Source organism: Phaseolus vulgaris, chromosome 7 (assembly GCF_000499845.2).
Source record: "Phaseolus vulgaris cultivar G19833 chromosome 7, P. vulgaris v2.0, whole genome shotgun sequence".
Classification (NCBI taxonomy): domain Eukaryota; kingdom Viridiplantae; phylum Streptophyta; class Magnoliopsida; order Fabales; family Fabaceae; genus Phaseolus; species Phaseolus vulgaris.
Window position 1 is genome coordinate 835,396 of NC_023753.2, and position 16,667 is coordinate 852,062.

Here is a 16,667-nt window from a genome sequence, read left to right on the forward strand (position 1 = left end):
TAAATGTCAATTTTATATAATTCATAGGAAGATATTTTGATAATTTTTTTATTTTTTTAAGGTGAGGATGTATGATTATATATATATATATATATATATTGATTTAAAGTTAAACTTGTTAATTGTGTGTCAATTTGTGAAAATATATTTAAGATGCCAAATTTATGTTGAAAAAATGAAATAAGGTTATTATGTAATTATGTATATAAGGTGATGGTCTATTAATAAAATTAACTCAATGTATTTAAATTACAAACATTAAAAAACTATTAGATAGAAATATTTTGAATAGCTACAAATAACTAGTTAAGGTTGAGAAATATAATTTTTATTTTACATAAAAGAAAAGTGGTTTTAATTAATAAATCGAAAGACTTGGGGTGAAATTAATAATATATAATTTTCTTACTCTGTTTTCTCTGTGTGATTTGTTGAAAATTTAGGGAACACTGAAGCTAATGCTATCCGTTGGAAGGGATGGGCATGGCACGAGGAACCCTGTGAATGAAGAACCAGTGAAACCTCAGAATCTGAAGCCATGGCACTGAGAATAAACTGCTCCATTCAAAACACCCTCTCTCTCCTTAACCCTCCTCTCTCTTCCCTCCGTTACAGAGCTTCTCCCCTGAAGCTGAAACCCCAGTTCCGTTTTGGTCAAAACCTCTCTCGAGGAGCTTTGTTCTGTACCTACGCCACCACAGATATCACTCCCTCAAATGCTGAACCCTTTGTCCTCACCACTCCTCTCTACTACGTCAATGCCCCTCCTCACATGGGTAGCGCTTACACCACCATCGCCGCCGATGCCATTGCTCGCTTCCAGGTGAATTTCCTTACCCTCTTCGATTTTAGTTTAAATTATGTAACTTTGGCCCAATTCCTGAAATGGGTCGAGTTTGGAAATTGGGATAAACTGGTGTAAGATTAGACATATCTGTGTGATGGATTTAAAGCAAGTTGGTGTTTTAACTGTTCATTGTTTCCTATTACATAATGTAAGGTTTGCGTATTTGACAGCGGCTATTGGGAAAAAAGGTTATATTTATTACTGGCACGGATGAGCACGGGGAGAAAATTGCAACTGCTGCCATGGCTCAGGGTTCAACGCCTCCTGACCATTGCAATCTCATATCTCAATCTTACAAGACGCTTTGGAAAGATGTAATTTGATTATTAGTTTTTCCTGGAATTTTGTCATTTTTTGTGTGTTTATTTTGTTGGATATTTATAAATATTTTTCATTTTTTCGTGATATTCTTTTATTATTGCTTGATTGCAGTTAGATATTTCTTATGACAAGTTCATCAGAACAACTGATAGCAAGCATGAAGCAATTGTGAAGGAATTCTATTCAAGAGTGCTTGACAATGGTGACATCTATCGAGCTGATTATGGCGGACTTTATTGTGTTAACTGTGAGGAATATAAGGTGATAGTTTGAACTTGTAAGTTGTAGTTCTGGTTAGCAACGTTTTATGTTTAGTTTCTGTTGGCTCTTTATGTTGAAGGGTCTGTGTATGCCATGTGCAACTGCTAGCACTCTTTCTGCTAACCATCATTTAATAACCAGGAAAATAGACAGCTTTCTCTGATGATGGAAAACTTTGATTGAGCTTCTTGCCTTCCAAAGATTTACCATCTTAATTTCACGACTTTACCTTAAGAATGTACTGGCATTTGGTGCAGGATGAGAAGGAACTGCTTGATAATAGCTGTTGTCCAGTGCACCTAAAGCCTTGTGTTTCAAGGAAAGAGGACAATTACTTCTTTGCACTATCAAAATATCAGAAGGCATTGGAGGAAACACTAGATAAAAATCCTAATTTTGTGCAACCATCATTCCGTTTAAATGAGGTAAGGCGATGGGGAGTTTGTTTTTCTCTTTGTCTTGTATTTCTGTCTGTTACCTTTTGAGTATAGTGCACTCAGTTGCTGGCCGTGTCCAATTTTGTTTTCAGAGCATACCTGATACATTCACTTGAGAAGATTCAGAATGGACTTATATGGTCTTAAGATTCACATTGATAGGATGGATCAGTTATGGTGTACTTGAACCTTTTTTAGATTTCTCTAGTATTGGAGTTTGAGTTGATAACATGCCCAGCCTATTAACACTCCAAAGTCCTGGCATGATTATATGTTATATTGGAGTTTGAGTTTATATGTTATATGTTTTTAAGGTCATGTGACTATATAGTTCACTAAAGTGATTTTGTAGTTATGGATCTTATTCCATTTAAAAGATCATAACATAACAACAAATACATTGTTAAAAAATGCAAATACCAAGCTGTTTGATCTGGCTTGTTAATACAATACAACCCACCCTTCATACTGCCCTACATGGTCCCCATAAACAGTGTAATAACGCTTTATAGCACTATGAGATGTAGGTATCTAATGAACTGCAAATTATCTCGTTTTGGAGGACATAAGATTGATTTTCTTTTATGATATTGTGCTTAAAAATTAATTTCGTCTACAAACTTCCAAGGTTCAAGGTTGGATCAAAAGTGGCTTGAGGGACTTTTCCATTTCCCGAGCAGCAGTTGATTGGGGCATTCCTGTTCCTGATGACAAGAGCCAGACTATATATGTTTGGTTTGATGCTTTACTAGGGTAAGAATATATATTTTATAGTTTGTGCATGCTTCTCTAATTTCCCCTGGCTCTATTCTATATTCTTGTCGTTTATGTCTATCACAATCAATAATTGTTATTTTGTGTATTGTTGGAAATACATTGCTGAAATGCATGAAAGTTCAATTTATGCACAAGTATTTGTATGACAAAAAAGATGAAGAAAAGTTTGGGTTTTTGCTATTCTGCCAAATATTCTTTAATTAAAAAGTTGCTAATTATCTTTCTAAACTTTTATTGAATATATTTTCTTTTCTCTTTTTCATATTTGCAGATATATATCTGCATTATCTGATGATCAAGAACAACCTGATTTACTAAAAGCTGTTTCTTCAGGTTGGCCAGCTTCATTGCACTTGATTGGCAAGGTATGTCACCTGTGTTCCTTCTATTTTTTTAGTTAATTTTAATTTATTGAAAACAATTTCATCTACTTATTGAAAACATTTTGTACTCTAAGCTTTCCTTTTATGCATCTTTCTCTTATTTTTGTGTTTGTGAGAGAGGCTGCACAATTTGTTCCAACTTACATTTAGTTAGTTGTCTTTTGATGAGATGCTACTTTTTTTGCATGGTTTTATCACTTTCTGGAAAACAGTCTCGTAAAATTGGAAACTTTTGATTTAAGTATTTGTTCGCTTTTATCTGTTTTAATTTTTTTGCCAAAAAATGCAACATGTCAAATTTTTTTTCTTAAACATTTTAATTTCTACCTAAGCATTTGTATTCTTGCGATGTTTTTTGCAACCTTTGATATATGTTAATTAATGATTTTCTTATAATTATTAAAAGAGATGAAAAAATAGCCAAAACATTGAGTTTTTATATATTTTTAATATTTGTTCACTCTGTAGGATATTCTACGCTTTCATGCTGTTTATTGGCCAGCTATGCTAATGTCTGCTGGACTAAGCCTTCCTAAAAGGGTATTTGGCCATGGATTCTTGACAAAGGTATTTGTAGTTTAACTTATTTGCTATCTTATGTTTCGTCTTGAGGTAACTTTAATGGTACAGTTTCATCAGCCTTGAGGACAAGGCTATTCATTTCCTGGCGAGCATTGATAGACCTAGGAAGGTTTTTGTGAGAAGACTCAATAGATCTAATGAACTATCAGTGTCTGTACAGTATTTGTGTCCTTAGGTAGTTACGGATCTGAATTGTTATTGTTTTTGAAGCAGTTGTGCTTTTAGTAAGTTATGGATTTGTGGGGCAGTTGTAGTGTTATATATTTTTGGTTAAACATATAATTTACTCCCTATATGTGTCATGTATTCTTAATTTGACCCCTTTATATACATAAAAATTTATTAAATTGGTCCCTATATGAGTTGGCGTTACTGGTTTGATCCCTACTGTCATGTTGATCGTTAAACCGCTTATAAACCGCTTATACATTCTTAATTTTGCCATTATACATATAGCACATTCTTAATTTGGTCCTAAGAATATGCTACATGTATTTGGGCTGGATTAAGAATGTGTAAGTGGGGTAGCACCAAAGTGGTAACATTTACGTGTAGAGGGATCAATCTAATTAGTTTTACATGCAAGGAACAAACATAGAATCCATAACTCGTATAAGGACTAAATTATTATGTTTCGTCTGTATTTTTTGTGACATATCCATATAATAGGAGGTAGCCATTGTGTCAGTTTTCTGTTTATGCTTTTTTGACAGAGGAAACTCCTTGTTTGGGGGGAACCTTGTGTGATACTTATGTACTGTTCTTCAAACTTGGTGTATAACTGAGTTGTAAGAGGCTAGCTAGACACAACCCTGCATATCTAAGGACTCTCCCTGCCCAGAACATTGTATTCTGGTCATAACTTTTTTACTATCTCCTTGTTCAATTCTTGAGTCTAATACATTCAATTCAATTCAAATTTGAATAAATTTACAATCATTAGTTAAGTAAAGTATAGGTATTAGCAAAAGGTCGGAAACTAAGTTTGGCAATTTGAGACACTGTAAAATTTCATAAATCTGTTTCTTATATTTAATTTAAATTTCATGCAGCAATGCTTTTTTATTTTGAAATGTTAGGATGGCATGAAAATGGGCAAGTCACTTGGGAATACACTTGAACCAAACGATTTGGTTAATAAATTTGGGGCAGATGCAGTTAGATACTTCTTCCTCAGAGAGGTGGAATTTGGCAGTGATGGAGATTACTCAGAGGAACGCTTCATCAATATTGTCAATGCGCATCTTGCCAATACAGTTGGTATTTCAAGCTTGCTTTATTACTAGTAACTTTCAGAAACCAATTGATTTTTCTTCTTTTTATTATGACCATAATGCAAAATGTGATATGTATTTCCTTCCTTCACTATTTTGGCAGGAAATCTTCTTAATCGAACACTAGGGCTTCTAAAAAAGAACTGCCAATCAATTCTGGTAGTGGATTCCTCTACCGCTGCTGAAGGAAATGCATTCAAGGACAATGTAGAGAATCTGGTAAGACCTCTTATAAACTATGTTTCTAAATCTATATATTCAATTTGTAATTTTAAACTATGTCATATTCAGCAGTTTAAGGTAATGCTGCCTGTGACTTAAAGGTTAAGGAATGTTTATTATATCTGTAGGTTGATAAAGCTCGCATTCACTATGAAAATCTCTCCTTGTCATCAGCTTGTGAGGCTGTTCTGGAGATTGGTAATGTTGGTAATTCCTATATGGATCAACGTGCACCATGGTCTCTCTTTAAGCAAGGAGATACTGCTGCTGAAGCAGCTGCTAAGGTAATTTGCTGGATCCTTTAGATTGGTAAAAGTCTAAACATGATACATTGTTTTCTGTTAAATATCAAACTTCAAATGCTATCAGGAAACAGAACAATGGGTTTGATTTGTTTAGTCCCTTCAAGTTAGACAATGTTCAACTTTAGTCCCTAAAAAATAATTGTCTCCTTTTGGTCCCTTATTTATGAAAATGTATTAGATGTGATCCGTTTCTCCTACACAAAAAAAATGTTTCCTTTAATTTCTCTCATTTATTGATAAAAGGGTTCCATCATACAGGGTCAATTTGAATAAACTTTTCAGTAAGTATTCACAGGAGCAGAAAATAAGAAGCTAAAACAAATTAAACTTCTCTCACAAGTTAAAATTAACTTTGCACATCTCAACTTCTGAAAAAACTACACAAGAAAGCTTTATCAAGCGCACAAGTTTATTGCATTGTAACTTATAACAGCAATTTAGTTCATTTTACCTTTAATTTCTTTTTCAAGTACTTAGTCAGAGATTTACTTCAGTTCATTGACATTCAAACTCCTTAACTGACAATAATCAATTTTTTGAACTTTGTTTTTCCTTCTTCAACAAGTATAATAAGCTTAATCAACGTGTTGCTCAATGATAAAAAGAAAATAAATTCAGTTAGTTTTGCTGCTGTTAAAGATAAGCAAATGCCTAAAGATTTTTTCATTTATGATGTTGGAGCAGGACCTTGTAATTATATTAGAGACGATGAGGATTATTGCTATTGCTCTATTTCCTGTTACACCAAGCTTGAGTTGGAGAATATATGCACAACTTGGCTATTCCCGGGACCAATTTGATGCAGCAACCTGGGTCTCTCCTCTCTCTCTCTCTCTCTTTCATACACATGCACACTCAAACCTTTTTTTTTTTCACACACATACATATAAACTATGAGGCTCAGACACTCCTCTTAAATGGTGTGTCCGTATCGGACACTGACACACATATCGCTGAAGTGTTTAATTCAAAAAATATTTATTGGATTTCTAACAATTATAGCACAGTTCTAACACAATTTTAAAAAGGAGAAATGCATTAATTTTATAAAAACTCAAACTTATTGTATAAATTTTTATTATGATTGTAAAAATAAGGAACAAATCATTTTGAACCAGTCATGAGAAATATCTTCCTGCTACAAAAAAAATTGAAACATACTTGTTCACATAAATCTTTATTGTCAATTTATATAATTCATAATTATATAATATATAAATTCATGTCACCGTGTTCTACATTTTAGAGATTATATATATATTTCTGTGTCTATGTCGTATCAGAGTGTCTGTCCGTTAAGTGTCTCTGCTACATAGCATATAAATATATATGTATGTATGTGTGTGTATAATACACACTCGTGAGGTATTCATGGGTTTGAACTAATATGTTCTGCTACCTATCTGATTTAAGTTGTTTGACTTTGTAGAGAGACACCAAGTGGGGTGGACTTAAGGGTGGCCAAGTGATGGCTGAACCTAAACCAATCTTTGGTAGGATTGAAAACCAAACTGAAGTGGAAGACAAAGGCAAAGGGGTTGTTGCAGTTGGTAAGACTGTGAAAAGCAAAGGAAAGTTGAAACAAGCTCAAGAAGTCGCAGGAGCTTAGATACCATGTTTCATGCTTTTCCCCTTTCTAAATTGTTAATTGTTTTCTCTAACTTAGCTTCATGTAAAAACCAATTCTTTTGCTTATTTATGTACACAAAAATATTTAGATACATACATGTGCAAGAAGGTAGCATGAGCACCAGGCACATGCATGTATATGAATTTTGAACAAATTTTTATTTTAGAAACAAAGTTGGAGTGCATAACTTTTCATGCTCCATGTGCATCCTCGTCATTCATCAACTACAGGTTTCAGCTAAGTTCACCTTCCAGGTTCTGTTCCTGTCACAGGTTAAAGTTTTAAAAGTACTTTTGCTTGCAAATTTCATTTCATTATTAACACGAGGCTCAGACACGTCTTTTAAAAGATGTGTTACATATCGGATACTGACACTTTGACACTTGTAGGATAGTGAAGTGTCTAATTAAAAAAATATTTGTTTGATTTCTGATAATCAACACAATTTTAAAAATGATAAATTTATAATTATATGATATATAGATCTGTGTTTTTTTTGTCATGTATTTTAGAGATTATATGTATTTTTGTGTCGGTGTCATATAATGTCATATAAGTGTTTATGTGAGGTAGTAGTTATTAACAGATTTTAGTACATCTAATGAAGAAGGAAAAAATATTGTTTCTAAATTCAAAATAATTTCTTGGTGGTTAACTATATATTTTTTTACTTTCTATATTAACTGTAATGAAAATGGAACTGGACATAAAAAAGCAAAGTTCATTCACTTTGACATAAAAAATTATTATTATTTTATTGTAATATAATATAATATTTTATTTAAAAAAATGGGTTGTAAAGTGGTTGTTTTTTAATATTAAAGTGTGAAATTAATTTTATTTATATATTAACATGAGTGCATGACACGTGGGCTGGAAAAAAAGCATTAACCGCGTGTCGATGTGGGCCGCGTGGTTAAGTATAAGTTTGATTAAGATTGCAATTAATCGTTAGGCCCACGTACGCCACAGTGAGGTATAAAATAAATGTAGAAGCAGATCAAAGAGTTGGTTTCATTTCATCATGGGAGAAAACTCAGAAGAAAACTACCAGGTAACCTAATTTCTCTCTTCCACTCGCTCGCGCTACCAATGCTAGATTTCCGATTCCATCGCTTTGTAGATTTATGTGCATGCCGTAGTTATGTCTTGATCTTCATTCTCTTTCGTCTTCGCCATTCTAGCCTTCGTATGCCGTTTAGTTTTTTCCTTTATTTTTTACTTTCCTTGGAATAATTGAGTTATGCGAGGGATTTTTTTGTCGCTTTCGCTTCGTAGATCTGCATGACCATATTCATCTCAATGTTGCGGCTGTTCTTCAAATTTTTATTTCATAACTTTCGTGTAACGATCGCATAGCGGAGTGGATATCGCGTTAGACTCCGAATCTAAAGGTCGTGGGTTCGAATCCCACTGCGATCGCTTTTTTTATTTATTTTACGTTGAAATTTTAAAGCCTATATTTGTTCTGTTCCTGATAATTCTGAAATAGTTCGCCATTTTTATGATGTACAAACTTTTTCCTCACAAATAATTTCCGCACAAAAAGCTTGTTGAGTTATTAGAGCTAATGATCTTGTTTTTTTGCACGGCTTATAAAATATTGGCCTGTTACTCGGCTCATTTATGAATATCCTGTATATGCCTATATGCATTGCATAACTGTGAAATGATTCAACTGGGAAGAATTGAAAGACTGCAAAAGGTGGACCAAGGTTTGCTCGTTTAAGTAAGGTGTAAGGAAATTTTTGGTTGCCAAATATTGTTGGTGACTCTTTTACTCTTTATAGTTGTAGATGGTGAATTCTGAATGTAAGCCTTAATGTTTTCGTGCTCCACTTGGATGATGTGACCCTTAAATAATTAAATTTGTGGTTTGTTGGTATTAGGACTTCATGTTAAGAAATCATTTGGATAAAACTTAGACATAGTTCCTTAAATGCTTTTGGTTCTCTTCTCCCATTAGTTGGTGTTTCACCTGTAATAAAGGTTTGCATTAAATATCTGTTTTAATCACACACATTTCATGAAAAATAAAATAAAAATTATATTTAATTTTCAATTCATTTTAATCATAGGACAAATATTGTAATTTTATAATCTTATAAATTAAATTCCTTTATTAATCACAATTATATGTTACTATGTTACCGAAGTGGTACTTTAATTCTAGTATACGAATAACTCCAAGAGCATATGATAAACTGTTTCTGACTTTTGTCAAGATCAAAAGATCTTGTGAAGAAGCATCTTGTTGAACTATTTCTCTATATTAAGTTGGATCAAGCATGCTAAACAATGTTGTAGAATTTTGCGGCTAGTTGATGTCTTCAATTTTCATTTATGTGCTTGTTGGCTTATGATAAAAACTACAGATTATGAATTTTGGTTTATAGTTAGCTAAAGTAATAGATGTGATGCTTCTTTATGCGCATCTTCTCCCTATCTTATGGAGCTTGCATGTCTTTTTATTAAGTACTGTTTATATGAGGTCATTCAACTGCAAGGTTACAAAATGATGACTCTAAATATCTTGAAATAGCGAACATCCTTATCAGAGGTTTGATGACCATTGCGTAATTTTCCTTTGGCCTTGCCATACGTCGGGTGACTCTAAAAAGTTCTTGCAACATGGGGTGCCAGTATGTGGATATGCATAATAGTTAGTGTTTTTGTCGTGTTAGGTAGAGTAATGATCTTGATGTGGTGTTAGTGAAAGTCTAGAAAACATCTCCTGAAAATGTCCTGATATAGCAGTGGATCATTCCAGTATTTGCATTGTGATAGATAATACTAGTGAGCATCTATCATGCTTCATTAGTTAGGTGTTTACTGATAATGTTGGAAGATAAGAAGAGTCTTTTCCATGAAATTGTACACTGAGGTCCAACTTGAATGGTCGAAGAGTGTAGTATACTAGCAATCAAGCTCAATCAGGACCGTGTTTGTTCAAGTATTTATTAGTGCTCAGTTGTAAATTTTGGAACTTTGCTTTTGCGAGTTCCGGTGCTTAACAAAAACATAGTCTTGCTTTGGATTGCGAGCTTTTAGGGAAAATGGGCAAGCCCATGGCATGGATATATTTGGATGCCATCGTTATAATTGTTGTTTTGGCGTTTAGCCACCTCTAAAACGTAAGTTTGGCATTTAGTAGCTCAGTTTTAAAGTTTGTTGCCGAAAACTGGCCTTATATAATAGTTCAAATGGAAGGGGTTTGGATTTTTTTTTTATTTGGGTTTGATTTCAAAATTTTAGTATGTAAAGGAAATAATATTAGGAGAATTTTTTTCTTAATGACTTCCTGAGTGAGGATGATTTGGAAATAAAATACAACTTCAATCTGGTCTCGTCTATAAGCATCTTAATGTTCTACCACTAATGTTAGTGGGAGAATATGATGCAATCAAGTCAATGATGTTTTTTGTACAGTGATTGTTACCATGCCATGCTTGATGGAGAAGCACGATTAAGTATCAATTTCTGGTGGTCCCATGCAGCAACAAACATCCCTTGTTTTGTTCTAAAGTTGATGTAAACGGGAAATGATGAGTTTAAAAATAAATAAATATATATATAATAAATAACAAATTTGTAATTAAATGATATAAAAAATATTAAAATAATAATATTAAAAATTGTAATGGGGTTATATTGAAAATATAATAAATTTGTAATTAAATGATATAAAAAATATTAAAAGTTGTAATGGGGTTGTATAAAAAATTGGATTATGAATGTATTTCGATATAAATATGCACAGTTTAGGTCACTTATCTTAATTATAACTATACATGGAAAATATAAAATAATTCTACTTTATCATCCAATCGTAAATTACTATTATGACATATTGATTAATTTTTACAGTGAATACTTTAAATTAGATCTAACGTGATTTTTGTACATGAATATTTACCTCATTTTATTTCGCATAAACTTCTAAACTAAATAAACAAATAGCAGTTGGATACTGCAATTTTAAATCTACCCGTAAGACCCTGTAAAAGATTATGTTCTTTTTATCATGTTTGTGTGTAGTTTATATCAATAAATATAAAATTATGCTTTATATAAATTCAGTGTTTGGCTTGGTTCTAGGAGGCGGGGGAACCCAGACATGAATTTAGGATTATAAAGATTTGTTGGAATTGTAATTGTTACATTACTTTTGTGAATTTTAATATAAAAAATAAATAAGATTTTTTTTTTCTTTTAGAAATAAAGATATTAATGATTTTTTTTTACTAGAATCCAAATATATTTTTTATAATTAAGATGATATTCGTATAAATTATTCATAGTCATAAACAATGATTAATATTATCGAAAATTCCGAGTTCACAAAATGCGGTTATATATTAAAGTACCCAAAGCTTAAGTACTTTCTTTGAGCGGGTTTTATTCTATGTGAAAGATGACATGGGGGGAATTTAAATCCTAAATTGCTAGCATGTGAAGTTGGTCGAATATTCTCTAAATAATTATGGGGGAAAATCTTTTATTTTAACCTAAAATCAGCTTTGTCCATAATACAAGTACGAAGTAGATTTTAGACTCGTAATTTAATTTATTTACATATTTATATACAGAGAGAGGGGAAAACAAGTCTTGAATTTATAAGAAATTATTATTATGAAAATAAAAAACTTATGACTAGAGAGTATATAGTTTGTGACTCAAAAAATAAAAAATAAAAAATAATTATTGCACTATAAAAATATAAAATAAGCGAAGGTGTTATTAAGATTTGTTAAAAATAATGAAGATACATATTATGAAATAGAAACTAATGTATGGAAAAAAAAAAAAAAATTGGTCTGTACACAGTCCCAGCAAAAGAGGCTCTTGTACTTGAATTACTTACTTTTAATAAATAATTTTGATACAAAGGGCTTTGTGTTTTGGAGAACAGTGAAAAGAAAACCCGGCCCCACCCAAAATATTCGTTTATGGCTGGTTTCCTCTGTGTCGTTCCCACGCAAAACCAAACTCAGAGATGGAAACGGGAACCGTTGATTATGAAACAGACCACGCGGAACCCCGTTAGGAGCGAGGTCAACCCTAGGAACACAAACGCCGCGTATCCCAACGCTATGGCTATGTCCATTTGCACGCAGAACGCATTGCTCGCCCTACACGTGTCCATCTCCTTCAGCGTCCTCGCCATCGTCGTCCCCGCCGCGTTCGCCGACAACAGCAGGTACGCGAACACCTGCACCGCCACCACATCACATCACATCACTCCTCCCCACACACAATTCAGACTGAAACAATTAACAACAGAGAGTATGGAATTTGTTGAATCTTATTTTGACTATGACCTGGTCATGTCCGAAGTCGAACCATATCTGCAACACTTCGGGGAACAGTGTTACGCCTCGTGAAATTTCCCACACCGACGCGCCCATTTCGAACACGGAGTACACCGCCACTATCGCATTCGCCGCGAGAACGAACCTGGACGGATTTCGGTAACTTAATATTCAATTTCCGACACGAATTTTGAAACAAACGGATAGATTATATAAATTAGGTTTGAAATAGAAAGAAAGTAGTTGTAAGAAGAGTACCTGAAGGTGTCGTAGTGGTACCAGTGAGGAGAATCGGAGCCGCGAGTATTGGTGAGCACGAAGACGGAGGAGGCGAGGGAGAAGGAGAAGGAGACGAGGCGTAAAACGAGGATGAGGGAGTTGAAACGGCGCAGTTTGTGTTCCGCCACCGTGGAGTGGAAGCGAGGGTTGTGAGACGGTGAACAACTGTTATCACCGCCGTTGCGAAGCGGCTGAGGGGATCGCATGCTTGGATTACTAAGGTTGGAAGTCTATTTCGTTGTTTGGATTTTCATGTTGGTTATTATGGCGAGGGAGTCACGGGAGAGAGCGAGAGTTTGATGAATCGAGAGAGAGGGATGTGTGCAGTGTGTAGTGTGAGTGTTGGTTTTAGCTTTTAATTTATTGGTGAGAAAAGAAACTGCGTGGAATGTGTTCGATAAAAGTTGTTCGAGACAGAAAGCGTGCTAACAGCAGGCATGGCCGTGACAAGGTGTGGTCTCTCCTAATCTCCTGTCCTTTCATTTTCTTCTTCTTCCATCTTTTCTTTCTTTCCTTTTTTCCCTTTCAATTTCTTAAATTAAATCACGTCATAGGGCTATGCTCATTTTCTTTTCTTATCACCAAATATTGATTGATGGGTAGAAAATGTTTTCTTATATAATCAAACTCTTTATTACATACTCACAACTGTCCGAAAACTTCTCTTAAATTTTGTATTTGTATTCGTTGACACGGATAGTTGCATTGTGTTTTGTGTTATCGTGTTTTACATTGAAAGATAGTATGTGATTTTATACTAATATTCGTTTCGTGTCGTATCAGTGTTCAGATTGTATGTGATTTTATACTAATATTCGTTTCGTGTCATATCAGTATTCATATTTATTGTTCGTGTTGGTATCTTGTATTTAGTGTTCGTGTCGGTATCTCTTCTACATAGGACATGAGTTTTTTCATTTTCCTTTTTCTTTTCCAAAGTTTTATGTCACACCAAATTGTGAAATGTTAATGCTCATTACCTATCTGTTGTCATCCTTATCTTCTAGTAAAGAATCATTATTGTGTCTATGAACATTTTTCAGTGGGGTTGCTAATACGAATAATCAATGGGGATTGGTTACTTCTTCCAATTGCTTGACAAAACCATTGCTTTAAAGGTATGTAATATATATTTCATTTTATTTTAATTTTGTAAAGTATATGATGATAAATTTGACTGATTAAATATTTAAAGATAATATTTTGTACTTTTATTGAATATGGAAGTTATTAATTGATTTTTTATGTTGCTATATCGAAGAGGTGACAACCTGTCCTAGTTCTTATTTAACAGCATTATTTATGTGATTTGTGATTGTGTGTGTATTATTTTGATTTTCTGTCCCATTCTCATTGACCATAATTGGTATCCAGGCGTCATTTTCTATTCCCAACAAAACAAACTGCTTTGACTTTTATTACTATGTCAACAAATAGAAATATGCATTTATAAGTTGTCTAGTGGGACCATTTTCAAATGTTCCTTTCATATGCTGTGGTTATATTCCTTCAGACTTTTGAGGACTTACCCTTGTATTACCTTATTCAAATGTCACTTTTCAGGACTTACCCCTCTATTAACCTAATTCAACATTTGACGTTGGTCAGGGTGGTCCACTGTATCAAATGCTTTATGCTGGATATATTTTAATAATAACCACATGATTTTTTACTATAATAATAAACTGTTGAAATGAGCCTCAAACAACCTTCTTTGCAGTTATTATTTGTTATTTTTCTACTGCAACATAAATATTGTATACATTCAATCCTTTTTTTTTTCAAGAAACCTCATAAAGGACTTATCATAATCACCTTTAAACCGTTGATGCAAATAACACAGCACATCTTTTTAAAAGAATGGCTCCTTGTGTGATTAGCAATTGCTTGATAAAAATATAATGCTATATTTTATAAAATTCCTTTATACAAATAAATAAGTAAGTGCATATTTATTCTTTGGTAAAATATTGAGAATATGATACCTACTTAAGGTAATTGGACCAAGTCACCTTTGTAATGGAAAAACTCAAATATATTCGAAAATTTATTTATGTAAAAAAACAGTCAAATATTTGATAACTATTTTATTGGATATTTCACCAAACCTAAATATTTTCTTGGAAGTATTCATTAAATTTTATCCACTAACTTAAATACTATCAATTATAAAAGTTATTGGAAGTATTCATTAAATCTTATCAACTTTATATTAATATTGTGAAAAAAAGTGTTGAATGAATCAATTGATTGATAAGTAACCAGTAATACCTTCATTCTTTTTTTGAAGAGGTGACAGTGTTTTAAATGATATTTGTAGATCGCATACTCATGATCTTAGGATGTTTGCGTTTGACCCACATATTGAACCAAGTCGAGTATTTTTGTTGGTCCTCAAGATTAGCATAGTTCATAATTTGTTGCACATCCATAACCACTTTTTCTTGAATGTTTTGTGTTGTTAGACCTATATTCTCAACTGGTTTAAGAGGAAGGAATCACAGGATGTGATTTGACTTCTTGCTCTATATGTTATTGTAGACGTTGTTTGAATTGGTGGGTGGTCCAATCTTGGTATAGTGTGTGATTTGCTAATGAAGAACGTGCATCTCATCATGATGTTGATTTCGCAAAAGCTCCATATCCTTGTCAAACTTGTGTTGCATGCGAGTAATGACATTTTGGACACTCATTTCATTCTTTTAGATAATGGTTTCCATATGAGTTTTAAGCGCTTCAAGCGAAGATGATTTGATCTTGCAATATGATGTCATTAATGGGGTCGAAAATGAAAGGTGGTTGTGAAGGCTCCACTAGCGACGATGGTTAATCATCACTTCATCGCAACTCAAGCTTAATGAAGACGAAAATGAAAGGTGGTTGTGAAGACTCCATTAGCGACAATGGTTAATCATCATTTCATTGCAACTCAAGCTTAATGTGAACGAAAATGAAAGGTGGTTGTGAAGGCTCCACTAGCGACGATCGTTAATCATCACTTTATCGCAACTCAAGCTTAATGGGGACGAAAATGAAATGTTTATGACTAAGAAGGTACATGTCAAGTAAGACCAAGTACCTTAATAGGAAACATAAGGATAAGTTATCTTCCATCTTGAGTTTTGAGTACCATTAGGTGCTCAACAAAGTGAATTCATATGCCTTCGAGTATGTCTTGAAGGGATGAGTTGAAGAGTTTCCAAAATTCTTCTACTTGTATAATAACCAAAATGATATTGAGCTTCTTTTTATTAAGGAATACTTATCTTGCTTTCGTGTATGAATGTTTATTTAAGGACTTATATGTTTTGTTTTTCCTATCCATTGTTGAGTGTAGAATGTTAACTATGATGACCCAACTTAATATGGTTACTATGCATGGGTTTCTAAGAACGTGTCTAATACGATAAGATTATCCTCCATTAATAAATTTCAAAATCTTTTAAAACAAAATCTTTAAAATGAAATCCTCAAAATGATATAAATAGGAGTATGTTATTGTATGATTACAAAATTTCTCCATTTCATTTTTATTTTAAAAGATCATATTTTCCTTATCTAATATATATATATATATTCTAATTTTCAAAATTTAATAGAATATTGTTTTAATTATATTTGAAAAATAGACTGTACTTGATAATAAATAAAATTAACGAGATAAAATAGCTTAGGATAAAAAGAGTCATTTAATCAGTTGAATAGTGATAATTTTACATTTATAATCTCGTTTATGCTTTTTAAACCTTTTTATCTCTAGAAGTTCACATACGTTACACAATGAAAAGAAGTGATGTGATTTATGTAATAGAAAATAATATAAGTGGTATATATATACTTGAAACGTTCACTTTACAGGTAATACTTAAACAAATTCTCCCAAGTTATCATATCTACTCTTTTCAGCAAGGCTAAGGACCCACGATGTGGGCCTATCTTGTGAATGATTAACTCAAAGGTTCCACCAATATATTATTGGTCTTTTTTTCCTTCATATCAAATTTCTTCTTGCACCATATTATTTAACTCAAATCACC

At 32.9% G+C, this 16,667-nt stretch overlaps 2 protein-coding genes, 2 long non-coding RNA genes and 1 other non-coding gene across 5 annotated transcripts; 4 read left to right on the plus strand and 1 right to left on the minus strand.

The window, feature by feature from the left end:
- Positions 1-413: 413 nt before the first annotated feature.
- Positions 414-7,238, plus strand: LOC137827916 (methionine--tRNA ligase, chloroplastic/mitochondrial). The gene is made up of 12 exons (XM_068634292.1): positions 414-823; positions 1,018-1,161; positions 1,280-1,429; positions 1,687-1,854; positions 2,495-2,619; positions 2,915-3,008; positions 3,495-3,593; positions 4,688-4,868; positions 4,986-5,101; positions 5,233-5,388; positions 6,094-6,222; positions 6,839-7,238. The coding sequence occupies exons 1-12, from the start codon at positions 539-541 to the stop codon at positions 7,016-7,018; spliced, it is 1,827 nt and encodes a 608-aa protein (XP_068490393.1). The 5' UTR covers positions 414-538; the 3' UTR covers positions 7,019-7,238.
- Positions 7,239-8,010: 772 nt separating this feature from the next.
- LOC137827919 (uncharacterized) lies at positions 8,011-8,927 on the plus strand. Its single transcript, XR_011083797.1, has 2 exons — positions 8,011-8,093; positions 8,726-8,927. It is a non-coding gene; the product is annotated as an uncharacterized lncRNA (long non-coding RNA).
- TRNAR-CCG (transfer RNA arginine (anticodon CCG)) lies at positions 8,389-8,461 on the plus strand. The gene has a single exon. It is a non-coding gene; the product is annotated as a tRNA-Arg (tRNA).
- A 2,830-nt stretch (positions 8,928-11,757) lies between the features above and the next one.
- Positions 11,758-13,358, minus strand: LOC137827917 (CASP-like protein 4C2). Its single transcript, XM_068634294.1, has 3 exons — positions 12,610-13,358; positions 12,361-12,496; positions 11,758-12,251 (listed from the first exon to the last, which is right to left on the minus strand). Exons 1-3 carry the CDS (start codon positions 12,834-12,836, stop codon positions 12,030-12,032), a joined length of 585 nt encoding a protein of 194 aa, XP_068490395.1. The 5' UTR covers positions 12,837-13,358; the 3' UTR covers positions 11,758-12,029.
- Positions 12,941-15,910, plus strand: LOC137827918 (uncharacterized). The gene is made up of 3 exons (XR_011083796.1): positions 12,941-13,081; positions 13,674-13,748; positions 15,172-15,910. It is a non-coding gene; the product is annotated as an uncharacterized lncRNA (long non-coding RNA).
- The last annotated feature ends 757 nt before the right edge of the window (positions 15,911-16,667 follow it).